This window comes from Varroa destructor, unplaced genomic scaffold (assembly GCF_002443255.2).
Source record: "Varroa destructor unplaced genomic scaffold, Vdes_3.0 BEIS01000006.1, whole genome shotgun sequence".
NCBI lineage: Eukaryota > Metazoa > Arthropoda > Arachnida > Mesostigmata > Varroidae > Varroa > Varroa destructor.
This window is the reverse complement of record NW_019211459.1, coordinates 15,789,420-15,802,867: the sequence shown is the minus strand read 5'-3', so window position 1 is coordinate 15,802,867 and position 13,448 is coordinate 15,789,420. Positions and strand designations below refer to the sequence as shown.

At 38.5% G+C, this 13,448-nt stretch overlaps 1 protein-coding gene across 2 annotated transcripts; it reads right to left on the bottom strand.

The window, feature by feature from the left end:
- Nucleotides 1-1,093: 1,093 nt before the first annotated feature.
- Nucleotides 1,094-7,860, bottom strand: LOC111253172 (peptidylprolyl isomerase domain and WD repeat-containing protein 1). 2 transcript variants are annotated; one of them, XM_022812221.2, is made up of 11 exons: nt 7,741-7,860; nt 6,723-6,987; nt 6,221-6,407; nt 5,768-5,926; nt 5,416-5,545; nt 4,739-4,835; nt 4,484-4,606; nt 3,567-3,794; nt 3,326-3,409; nt 2,760-2,927; nt 1,094-2,590 (listed from the first exon to the last, which is right to left on the bottom strand). In XM_022812221.2, the coding sequence occupies exons 2-11, from the start codon at nt 6,939-6,941 to the stop codon at nt 2,051-2,053; spliced, it is 1,935 nt and encodes a 644-aa protein (XP_022667956.1). In that variant the 5' UTR covers nt 6,942-6,987; nt 7,741-7,860; the 3' UTR covers nt 1,094-2,050. The 2 variants fall into 2 exon arrangements, with proteins under 2 accessions (XP_022667956.1, XP_022667955.1); XM_022812220.2 differs by having other exon boundaries at nt 7,617-7,774.
- Nucleotides 7,861-13,448: the final 5,588 nt, after the last annotated feature.

The following is a 13,448-nucleotide window of genomic DNA, read 5'->3' as shown; positions in this document are numbered from 1 at the left end:
CCAAGACACACAAAAATTATGGTACTACTGAGGCTGTCACCCGTGACAGTAACCGTACGATACAAACTTTTAATTTGTTTACGAAATTCAAATTTTGGCAGTACTTAAATTGTCAAAACTTAAATGATAACATAGTGACTTAAAGGTCAATTTTCACTTGAAATGAATGATTCAATTGAAAATATGTCTTTGTCAGGTTCTTTTTGTTAGCCTCGGTCGATTGGACCCTAAGGGAAGTTGATACGCAACATGATGATCATGATGTCTGTAGGAAATGTGCGAACTTATTGTTCCATTCGTTGCAATCGAAATCACATGAAAGTAGTCGCAACAATAACTAGATAAGGTGTCTGTCCATAAAGCTTATTGCACGCAGATAACCGTAGAGGTAAAAGCTTTAAAGCTACCGTTTTGTGGTATCTACCTTAACTAACGAACAAATATGGCAATGACTCGCCTGGTCTACTATGTAAATATTTACATCGAAACGACTAGTCTGCATCCTGTAGCAAGCAGCCCGACCGAGAAGCACGACTTATAGGCCAAACATATTCAAAGAAAGGACGTTACTCACAACAGTACTAAGTTTACGCTTAACTTCTGCAAATGTCAGCTGGTAGCAATAACCTATTTATGGAACTCACAAGGAGTTTGCTATGAAAAAATGCCTTCACCCACGACTCCGTAGATAAATTTACTCCAAGATCGATGCTGGACCCAGAAGCAGCACCAAATTGCAAACTAGGTGCCGTTTGCGTTGACCTATCTTAAAATATTTATCTTCCATGTCGCTAAGTTGAGTTACCGGGTCATCACATCCAGAGACCGAGCAAACAGTAAATTAATAGAGCTAAATGTGGAAGTGACTATTTTACTAATTTCCATGTATCGATCGAATGAAGGACACAAAGCAAACAAAGCTAAACCTTAGCTAAACATTAAAAAGCACTTTGCTTCAGATGTACATTTTCCTCTTCAACACATTATAGCGAAGCCTGCAAGCACCTAAAAATTAAAATAAATTCATCATAACCTATCTACACAATTTTTTGTTAAATACATATAAAATTAGTAAATAAAAGACACAATCAAATCCGAATAACACACAAACTTCGAGTCAGTTTCACACTAGTCGCATTTATTTTGATTATACAAAAATAAATCATCTTCTGCCTACATACAGATATATCGCACAGTGTGTCCGACTTATCGAGCTACCGTAATAGTGCAAATGGTAGAATGTTTCTACGTATTTGCCCTGAAATGGTCCATTTATCAGAACCCGGGTAGCTACCATAAGTTACACTATCTGTGGCGTACTGATAATCAAAAGGCAGTGATCATTCGTATACTACTTTGATACCTTACAGCATGGTACTTTCAGTTTGATATCACTCTTCTAAATTAATCGAGTAGCATCAGCACAAAATTAGTGCAATTTATTCAGCATAACTTCTACTTGTTATTATCCTAGCCGAAACTTTCTTCCTATATTCATATAACAATTACATTCTAACAAGAATTAGGTCGTACTTCTCTGTATCACAAGTACACATTTATCGCCAGTAGCATCAATAACAGACTGCAGACAAATGAAGTCATACTTTACTTCTGTATATATTTTTATTCATGGAACTCAGGTTTTAAATAGGGGCAACCGTTTGTCAAGAAAAATAAGTTTTAAGACTCACGATGTCTTCCTGTATGGTATATCGGTCGATAAGTGCAAATATTGCAGTTATGCTCAGAACCTTCATTAATGCCCAATTTCTTAGATTTTAGTGAAAGACATGTTTAATCTAACAAGTTTCATTCGTGATACCACTAATGTGGTTACGGCATAGAGCAGTATTTACATGTTTATTGGGGCTGCGTCTAATGCATAATGGTTCAATTCATTTAGAGTAGTCGTTAGAGCCCGATAAACGTGAAACATACAATACTTATGGTTGGTTGTTGTATACAAATTAGAATTAGACGTACGATTCTCGTCAGGAACAGCTCCTAAAGCTAAATAAAGATGAACTGCATTAATTTTCCTTTTGACTAATTATTTGATGGTTATACTAACGATAGTGACATCGTCATAGGGCTTGTCAGTTTTGGGGTGCGTTTTCACAAGTGAGATATTCTGTGCAACCTCCATCCCGCGTGTGACTCTACCAAACACCGTATGCTTGTTATCCAGCCAAGGACAAGGTATAACCGTGATGAAGAATTGTGATCCGTTCGTGTTTGGACCAGCATTAGCCATTGATAGTGTATATGGCTTGTCGTGCTTGAGGTTTGGGTGGAACTCGTCCTCAAACTCGCCACCCCAAATTGATTCGCCGCCAGTTCCGACGCCCGTAGGGTCCCCCGTTTGCACCATAAAGCCTTTGATTACTCGATGGAATATATGGCCATTATAGTAGCCGTTACGTGAGTGCACAACAAAGTTCTCAACAGTTCGCGGACATTCCCGGGGGAACAGAATTACGTGGATATCACCCATTGAAGTATGAATAACGGCATTCGAAGCCAGATTACTACGTGAAGACATTTCCGTAGCAGCAACGATGTCCTCCTTTGAGGGTTTTTCGTTGAAAACCTAAATAACGAAACAGTGTTGTGAGTATCATCATGCCCTATTGAAAGCATAACGAACCATTAAAATTACAAGGAAATAAAATCATTTTCGTAGTTGATAAGCCTAATGAATAATAAGATGTTTGCAGTCCATGTAGATTAATACTCTCAACACCTTCACAAGGTCTCACCTCTCGTTCTTCGTCCTCGCCAGGTATCCGTTTCGTATAGAGATAGAAGCGGTTCTTTTTGTAGGCACTGCAAACGAGCGTTGGATCAGAGTCAACTTCTTGCAGTGCTGGGTTTTCGGCTGCGGCAGACTCAACAGTTACCATTTTCTGCTGTTTGCCTGGCACACCCTGCGAAGATAATAGAGAAAATCAAGTAAGGCTAAAAATAGCTTGCCAGACATTCAAAATCTACTGGTGTATATATATAAAACAAATTAGTAGTAATACGAAGTGAATAACAGAAATTTGCAGCAAAAGCGCCTTAAGGGGCCAATTTAATTATGCATAGTTGAGCATTTCACTGACCTGCTGCTGCCAGCTGTGTACTTCTAAGCTTCCTTTGCTTTTATGCACTGTATTCACGAATATATTTTATACATTAAATCTTGGTTAGCAAATAAATATTTATTACGATAGCTAAATACTTCTGGTTGACACCAATGTCTGTCTAAAACACGATTGAGTCAGGTGCAATGCTGAAAAGAACATACCTTGAAAAACGCATGCAACGGGTAAACTGATTATACCTGATAAAGTGCAATGGCAAGTGGTCTTAAAGCCTCACCCTTGCCGAGAATGCGTACACATCGATTCGTAATGAGGTTCACAACCTGCGACAGATATTGACAAAACATATATATATTTAAAATTGTTTACTGGCAATGCTTTCATTTCTATGTACAAAAATATCCTCGTCTAATAGTCAGTTCGATTCCGCTTTATAGATTTCCCTACTTGACAAAATTATTTGACCATCTGATAACAAACCTTGATACCGAGGAGCGTTGGGTAGAGAAGAAAGTTTCCACTATCATCAAAAACCAGATTTGAATAGCGCAGCATGCCCGCTTTTTCTAATTCGCGCTCCACAGCTACTCTTCGACCAAACTCCATATTACTGAGAAGAGCTCGCTCCTGTTGCGTATCCGAAGCGGTTTTAAGGGTTTCATCTAAAGTTTTAACAAGCCTGCCGCTTGCAAAATTGAACACTCGGACCTGTAAATAAACATATAAGCATTTACCTGTGCAACGATAATGACAGTAATGTTTTTGTCCTTCGCATCTTAGTATTTGATATATTCTAAATGCTAAAGCATTAACCTCTATCCTTGATAGTATAGGGGTATCTTATTTTCCAATTAATCTCAAGGACGCGCCAGGTTGTTTAGATGTGAATTAAAGCGTAATAAAAAAAAAGTGACAAGTAACGTCTCCGCTTGCTTGATTCCTACAGATTGATCGTATTAGACATCTTAAATAAACGTTTCGAGTTTTACGTGAAGCGCTGATATTAAGCACTGCTTCAGACGGCTGGCTCCCAGCATGACGTATGTCTGCACACGGTTTCGTATTCAGACATCTACCGAGCAGTTGTATCAAGCTTCATGTTCTGACAGTACCCAAGCAACGCGTATCAGAAAAGGGGCAGCTGAGAGTCAGTTATGGAGAAGTTTTACAGCATTAAGAAATTTCTGTTGCTCAACGCTTGAAAACGATTTCATAAAATTTCATCAGTATCATCATTTGATTTGGCAGAAAAAGATGTAATAGGTTCCACAATAAACAGGTACAGTAGGCTTACAAGAGGTGATTATGATCTTAATAATTTGTCATAGAGCAGAATGATGGATAGGCTACGAGCATGCACCGAATGGACTACAAGATGGCGTATTAGCTGGTCTCACCTTTCGATCGCTGGCGGTGACTGCGAACTGGCGTCCATCAGGAGCAAAGGCTATATTTGTTGCTACAGTATTACTGTTTACCAGCTCGAATAGATCGGTATCGAGTTTCGAGTCGAAATTTGCCTGCCACCGGTATTTATAAATCAACGCATATCAGTGGAAAATTCGTAGAAGGTAGTTAAGTGTCCTATATTACAATAAACTATGATACTAAATGTCTATAGGCTCTTCGGGTATACCCGCTGTCTTTCTTACCTGATCTGGTATGAGACGATCCGTTACCCCGCCTCGCCAATATTCTAGAATTCCGTTCTCATCCGACGAAACAGCGACATTTAACATCGGACAGTACCTGAACGAAGTTAAGAAATCAAATAAAGCAAACGTAACCCATCAGGCAACGATAAGCTAACGCGGTTCGTGATGACCCAAAGTTTTGAATCTCTAAGAAGAAATGTAGATCGAAGATTTTGAATACGAGCAGTCGTGTGTTTAGTTTATGCACTTAAATTTAGAATCTCCGGAGTTTGGAGCCAACGTCCCTTTGCTTAAAAATTCAATCCTATGCTTACTCTATTTTACTAGCGGGTGTGAAAAGATATCCACATGTTTTATACTATATACACACAACGTGTGTGAATAAAGAAAATTCCTTATTTATCATATACATGATCAAACCTGCTCGCTGAAAATCTGTTGAAAGCTGTAGCGGTTATTGCGTTAATTAAAGCTTCTCCATTATGTGGACATGTTTCACACGTTTTGCACGCCCGCAAAAAAAAGCTTTTTTGTATACGGCCATGTTTATTAATCTGGCCAGTCATACAAGTTTCGTTAACGACACATAACTACTACACAATCTTTGTAAGCAAAGAATGCTACATTTATTGTATTGATCTTCCCCTCAATACCACTTTGAACTGGCCGCTTACCTAAGACAGACAATGGGAGCTTGATGCAGGTTTTTGTGCACCTTCAGCGGTCCACCACTTGCGAGTCCGTCATATAGTAGAATACGATTAGAATTTTGATCTGTTACCGCCACGACGCGAATCGCATCACCTGTATAATAACAAATAACGATCAAGGCCTTGATAAATAGAATGTGAGGAAAACGTTTTATTCACTTTTATGTAACAAAAAGAATAGTGACTAAAAGATTTTATGAATAGTAATATAATCGAAGATTGTATCGATCTTATTCCAACTTTCTCTTGATTCTGTTGTAGATTTCTTACACATGTGAGTCACTATTAACCGCTCATTGATTCAATATTTCTGTACCTTTTGTATGGACCCACTCGCAATGTCCAGGTGTGTAGTCGAACTGTAGCATGTTCATTAAATCAAAGCTGACCACTTCGAACACTTTAAGCGATTTGTCATCTGATATCGTACACAGCAACGAGCCGTCCCAATTGCTTGCTACACCTTCAATTTTACCTGTTTCAAAAACAAACACGAACAGTTGAATATAGGTTAACGTTTTTTTGTATAAGCAATCGCACAAAGGAACACGGAAGTGCTTATAATACACGTAGGTAGCACGCATAGCATTCTCTACTTAAGCTACAAAGCATCCTATAACTTAAAGTGTATAATTAATCTGGCCCGAAAATAAAAGGAGATAATAGTAGCCTGCATTTCGGGAAAGCTGTGGAAACCGGAAATTTTTTTGAAAAAAATAAAAGGCAACCATTAAGTATTGATTGTCATTCAGATATTTTTCCCTCTTACCGAGATGTGCCCGGAAGTGCTTGACAAACTCGATTCCGCCAGCTTCTTTCTTCCAAAATTTTACGTGGCCGTCAGCAGACGCCGTTACAATAAATTCACTTCGTGTCACCACAACATGTGTGACCGTATCACGATGCATATATGATTTTTCAAATAATTCGGAGCTAGGTAATTTATCTACAAATACCTGTAAATAATATTTAACAACAATGATATAAACGGTATGGACAAGTATTAACACGTACAATGATCTGCTCGATATGTTTTAAATTGCATTGTGATATTATTTATATTTATAAACTACGCAAAGGAATTTCAGCTACTTTCAGGAATCTTTTTATACCAGAGTCAATTTCTAAATACTTTTTTACTTACAGCTCGTTAATTTGAGAACTGTCCTTGATATTGCCAGTCATTTTTATTATGATTTAATAAAGATGTCTATTGATTTAACTATTGATTGTTGTGATCTTTTTATTATACATATAATCGGCAAACAAACCTTTTCTAAATGTAAAATCTTTTTCTTTTTTTTTGGAACCGGCTCTCTTTCTTTATCGACAGCTTCTGACGAAAGGGGCCCGATAACCCCCCCATCGTCGTCGTTGTCTTTGTCCGCCTCCTTGATTCGTTCTTTTTCACTGGTCGATTCTGCAGTCCGCTTTTGCGTCTGTAAATTGTTCTTGTCCAATTGTGAAGATGCTTCTTCGTCTGGTGACATTTTTTACTCAGGCTCACGCTAACATGCGAACATCTAGGAAAAAGAACTAATGAATATCGATGAAATTTATTTTTAGTCAAGCACTAAAACAACGCTAAGGGTTTTTAAATGTTCCAACCTTGATGAAGGTTTCTAAATTCCCAACCTTAATGAAAATCACTCCTCGAAAACTTAATTCCCGTTACTGCGCGCAACATTCTCGCTTACGCTTTTTTCAGAAACAACAGCTCCGGTCAGTTTGCATTTCACAAACGCAAATATTCGCTTCAGTAAGAATAGAACAGACAGCTCAATGTTGCCCTAATTTGGACAGGAAATTTGACTAATAATTATAATAATTTTTTATTTCGGGCGATAATAATTTTCCAATTTATAATGACTTTTTTTGTTCAATACGGCGTTACATATACGCAAACCGTTTACAGTCAGTAGTCCATGGAACTTAAAAACCTGTTACGTAGTTATCTCAGCTTCTATCTTTTCTATAGCAAAGTAGTTCAACAAACGAGCACAGTTCATATAGTAATCTTTAATAAGTTGCCGCTTGCTAACCACAAGATCTATGGTGTACCTAACAGCCGGTATCATTAAAGAGTAAAGTTGAAAACTAAATTCTCACAGTACTCGTTATAAGTGGCTGCGATTTCAACGCGACGTACCTTTTCAATTACTTACCTATTTTGAGCGGAAGTTTTAACTGAAATCGGTTATCAAGGAGATGATTTTATAATACTCTCTTTAGTTATAATACTACAAATATAATTGCAGGTTTCATTCGAATGTATACTTTACAACGCACCTTTTCAATCTATCCCATCTTCACCATTAGTTTGTTGACAAACAAACAAGACTTTTACGACTACCTTACTGCAACACGGGTTAGCCTTTAAGCGGGCGATCCATATCTGCGAAATTTATGATGAAATGGGCTAGATGGAGAGTTTTGCAGAAATATGGCTTAATATCAATATGTAGTTTGCCTCATTAGCGAAGATGATATCTGAGATATTTTCGGGAAAGATTTGCTGAAACAGAGTCAAATCAAGAGCTTCGAGTACATTTTACTATAACGATTACATAGTAAGCAATTTATAGAGGCACAGTTACTATGCATACTTTATTTCACATATACTCAATTTTGCATTTTCTTGATAACCGAAGCGTTTTTTTGCAGATTTAGGGTCATTGTTACAATATAGATGATGTATGTTAGAAGAAACAGTCCGAGTATATTGAGTAGGTAATTCTGAAGCAGGTAGATATTGACAGTAGTGTAATTATTTTTAGCACATCTAAATTAAGTAAACATGTTCGAATTGTATCCACGCTCAGTGAATATGGGGGCTTCACTATGTGGTTACGAGCTTCATTGCACATCGACCCAGTTTTAGCGGCAAGCAGCAACCAAGCCCAAATTCATTCCTTTCTTACAGATTTTTTTGCCTGACGTGCGGGAGATTACCTAAACCTATTCTTAAACTTTTTCAAACATGTTATAGTAAAACAAGTTTAAATAATTTTAGTGTCAACGGGAATTCTACTACAATCCAGCTGTTCTAACAGACCGCCCCGTTATCCCTTCGATGTGTCGCACTTACCTTATTGTGAATTTCCCGTTGCGGTTTTCCCGTTAACGTTAACCCACTGCATTACTTTGGTCATTTTATCAGCTTGCAGCAACTATTCCTTTAGAGTAGTTCGGCAATTCGATAGTACACTTTCAGTAATTGTATTACTCTACTACGGTGGTTCTTTCGGCTTGGGGCGTTCTTGAGTAATCAAGGAATAATCGATTTTACCAACAACCGATGGAGAGACCCATGAAATATAGTAGTTCACACCGAAGCTGAAATTCCGCAGTCTAAGCGTGCTTTTGGTGGGTTTCGACGGAATATTGAAGTGGCCATGTTATGTTATGGAACCCATCCTAGATCACCCGCGGGGTAAAACCCCGTAGTTCAGATCAGAAATGATTCGATATACTGGAAGTAGAGAGTGGGAGTTCGGCTCGGGTTTGAAAAAACTCCGAATACCCTCAATCAAATAATAGTAATATTTGATAAGCTCCATTCATCTTGTCACCACGTAACAGTGGTCTTATTGTCCTGTATCAATTACTCGATGTTCCAATGGCAATAATCAGCTACTCTGCTACTGTTATTCCCTTACCCTATTGGGATTATCCTGTTGCCCGGCCACGGTTTTTTGTTACCTCAACGTGGAAGGTTTTATTACCTTTAAAGCTTGTTGACAGGTCTTCCGTTATTTCTAAATTACTAAACAGACAGACGTGAGTCGAACGTAAATGGTCTCAAAATAAGAGCTGTGTAGATTTGTGAAAGCTATTTATCAGATTCAATATCAGATTTCTATTGCAAAAAAACAATTGTGTAATATTTGATTTTCGTATTGCACCTAAATCTGGTTGGCGAAGTATTGTTTTTTTTTTATATTTTACTTCTTTCGATTTCTATTAAAATGATTCATAAAAAAAGGAATTCGTTTATTAAAATAACCTCGTGTGTCTATTTGAAAGCAATCCACTGATAGCTGAAGTGGAGAAATGATTATATAATGTAAATAACTTTTACCCATAAACCTTTCGGTAATCGATACTGCCATCTTAATCACTACATTTGTCGGTGTATGGCAGTCTTTTTGCCGTATCTAAGGCGCTTTGCAGAACACTGAAGAGACAGCCTATAAACACACATAAATGGTGTTTTTTTTCGACGGCTGCGTTGTCTTTGTTTGCTTCTATTATTTAAGCCTTTACGATTTCGATTCTAGCGACTAGCTCTTTCTGCATGTATCAGTGTCATACTAAGTACGATTCTGGCTATTCTGCCGACGAATTTCTATTCTATTCTGCTCTGCCAAAACCTTGTTTTGGGCCTTCTTAAAATGGGGCGATTTGGACTATCCTTGAATTGTTTTTGGGCAAGTCCTTTAATGGTGCTCAGAAGTTTCGCTCCTCTCAAAGACTCCATACGTTGCTTTAGATATGAGGGGCATCGATTACTGGAAATTTTGTACTTGGACATTTCATTCACACACCAGAAAGTTATAATGTATATTACTGTGATTGAGTGAGCGGGAACGCTCGATGAGAAAATTCCCGCTAAGAGCCTATTGGTCGCGGACCAATGGGGCAAATTTCCAAGGTACAGTATTGCAGGTAACGAATGAAGCGTAGCCTTTACTCTGATCAAATAAACTGCAACATGCAGTGCTAATATTCATAACCTGAACAACTCGGAAAAAATTGTTTGAGTTTCAATAAATTGAGTTTCAAAAAAGACTTTAATCAAGGCTTCGAATTCGGGTATCTGATCGTTGTACTTTCTGGGTGGTACTTATACATCGAAAGGAAAATCGTCGTATGTTAACAGGCATGTGATTCAGCGTGTACCATAAGATCAGTAGGACGTTAAGCGAGTGCAAAAAATGGAGTACTTAATTAAGCGGTGCTGCTTATTCAGGCTTTTTGAATACGGCCGCGAGATCACTGGTTACATGTTCGTGATAGCCAAAAATACGTGCTACAATTTTTTTAGCAATTAATAACAGTCATCGATACGATCCTACGATATCGAGACGTTTTTCCCATTTTTGTAGCCATGAACCAATTTGTATTACACACTGAAGTGGTATCTGTAAAGTTTTGCGCAGCTTAGCAGTACGGCAGATGAAGTATGTGAGGCCTAAATCTACCTTCATGCACAGCAAATTACGTGGACGTATGAGGCTCATTTCTGCGACGACAATTTATTTACTCTGAGTTTCGGATTTAATTCAAACCGAAAAAAAAAACCTTAAATTAGTTTTATTATTAGATTCAAGTTAATAACGAACCTGTCATTTATGAAAACGTCTGAACTTCATAACAAATACATCTAAATTATTGTTATCACTCTCAAGGAAGGGATGAATCGCGTATGCTAAGATAAATCGGTAGCTTATCTGTCTCAGTTTTGCTCTCTGCTAGCAGAAATATGGCAATGCGCAACCGTTTAGTTCGATATAGAAACGAAAGTAGATGAGAAAGCTCTTTAATTCTGACACAGAATTCAGAAGATTTCTATAGAAGTCTACAGAATTTAGATTTTTGCATCAGCTCCGGTTTCTTCAGGTACGACAGTTACGCACACACCATTGTGCCTTTAGGTCGAAACTGGTCTGCATGTAACAGTCATCGATACAATTAGCTGTCTTTGCGATCATCGAGCGTATCGACAACTCAATAGAAGAAAAAACATGACTTCATGATTATTACAGTTTATAAACAGTAAATTATCGTCACTCAAGTGTTTTCGTCGTTATAAAAGCAAGATGGCCACTTCAATTTTACCCACAGTAACGCTGCATCTCGACTGTTTATCATTTACCGAGAATCTCCGTATGGGCATAGACTTCAATTTTTGAAGATCACCATGCGCTTCGGAAAGGCTCCTGCTAAAGCAGTACACGGTTTTTTACGCATGTGACAACACTCGTGAAGGTAATATAACCTATATAAAGGTTCAACACGGTCCAGCTACATCCTAATGGACTGATCCAATGGCAAAAAGATTTCGGGAGCCGAATCAGTGGTAAAGAAGATGGTGGTATGGTCACAATTGGCCAGCTATCTTTTTTTTCGGAGCAAGCGAATTAGAGGGAAGAGTACTATAGCAATTATTACCGCTTTTTCCTACGAATGCACATCAAAGATTGTTTAAAAACTAAAGAGGACTACAGATCCTTGACTGAGAGTCCTCTAAAGGAAGGTTTGCTTGTCATAGCGATAGTTAAAAGCATTTTAAATGCAGATGTAAACACATCACCGCTTCTTTTCGAGCGAGTAACAAAAAGTTGTGTGGGTCTTTAATGAATCTAGCTAAGTTTTTCTAAGTATTACTGCAATAAACATTATAATGACGGTCAGCGATGAATTTTATCGTCTTCATCGCATGAGAAACAGGTGTTTAGGAAATGTCGGTAGGTTCTGTGCTACCCAGTGTATTAAACGGATATATATAAAAATATAACTGTGATTCTCTGAAGGTATTTTGTTAAGATACAATCTGTTCCCAGATGCATTATTTAATATTTATAGCTGCGTGCATAATTTATATGGACAGTTGGTATAGGAATTATACCATTTATACATTTTTTTCTTTATATTGAAATTTCGTACACGAAGCGATGTAAACGGGCGCCGAAAACTCCACCTTTTACCTCAAAACTTGGCCCTCTTTCCACGGATAAACTAGAAATTTAGCAAATTCGTTACTTATTAATTAATTATCCACTACCTACACATACATCCTTATAGATGGCTACAGGCTATGCTTTTGCTGTCGCTGTTCGATTTTATTGGTATTACTTGAGCAGAGCTCAAGATGACGGGCCTGTACGACCGTTGCCTATCAGCTTGGTAGCTCAAGGTCAAAAGGCCGCATCAACAATCTTTCGCTGTGTTTCATTACTTTCCCCTAGCAGCTAATTGAGCTATTTCAAAATGAGAGTAAGCCCTAGGACGACGCTTTCTTTGTACAACCACAATAAGAAGTACTTGAACAAAAAAGAAGTATTATTATTATTAGAATTGAAATACAGAATCACTCTTTCTTGGTATTGTCATTTTAGATCTTTCTTTTTCCCTTTATGCTATATGCTGTATCTTTTGGAGCATGATCGCCACCACAGCAGTAGCAGGCTTACTGAAATTCTGGTTTGAGCAAAGCTGAAAACGATACTGGCAAAGACGATAGTAGTTAATGGAGCGTTGATAGCATTCCATCCTGTAGAATGACCGGACGAGAGAAAAAGATGAAAAAAGCATAAAAACGAAGTGACTGGGAGGCTTTTTTGCGAAAGACGTTACCTGCGACAGAAGTACGAGGCCAACAACGGCAGTTCCAAGGCCGTGGCCTCGATCGCACGCAGCTAGACAGCTAGCTCGCTGTTTAGTTAAGCGGTGGTGTTACGTCCAGCCGTATGACCATGTTCGTCCTTCTTCTATTTGGGTCTATAACTTTGCGGCTGTTTCTCTTATGACGCTTATGAGTCGTTCACACGGGCGTTTGTCGCAGCGGCGATTGATCGACTTTGTGAGCGTACTGGGGGTGAGTCAAACAATTCTAAGATTGCCTTCCGTCTCCTGTGAGTGAAGCAGTTATAAAGGCCGCGCTGGTCGTTGTAGCTGCAGGGGTGATATTGATAGGGTGAAGGAGGCGATTTGCGCTAGGCCCGACCGGGTCAGTGAGTGACGTAGGTCGGAGCTTCTAAATTTCTGTCTGCCCAACTCGTTGCTTCTATGGACGATGGCAAGACGGAGCGTGCAAAAAATAAAGAAAGGGAAAAGGGTGACCCTTTTCCGGCTTTCCCCTTTCGTAGTACATTCGCTCTGGGGTATTTCAGGGTGGACTGTTGTAGCGGCGCCAGCCACTCTGTTGAAAGTGAATTTGCTGTGAGCCTTGTTAGGTTATCGATGGCTAACTCGAAATGTAAGGCAGTCTACCG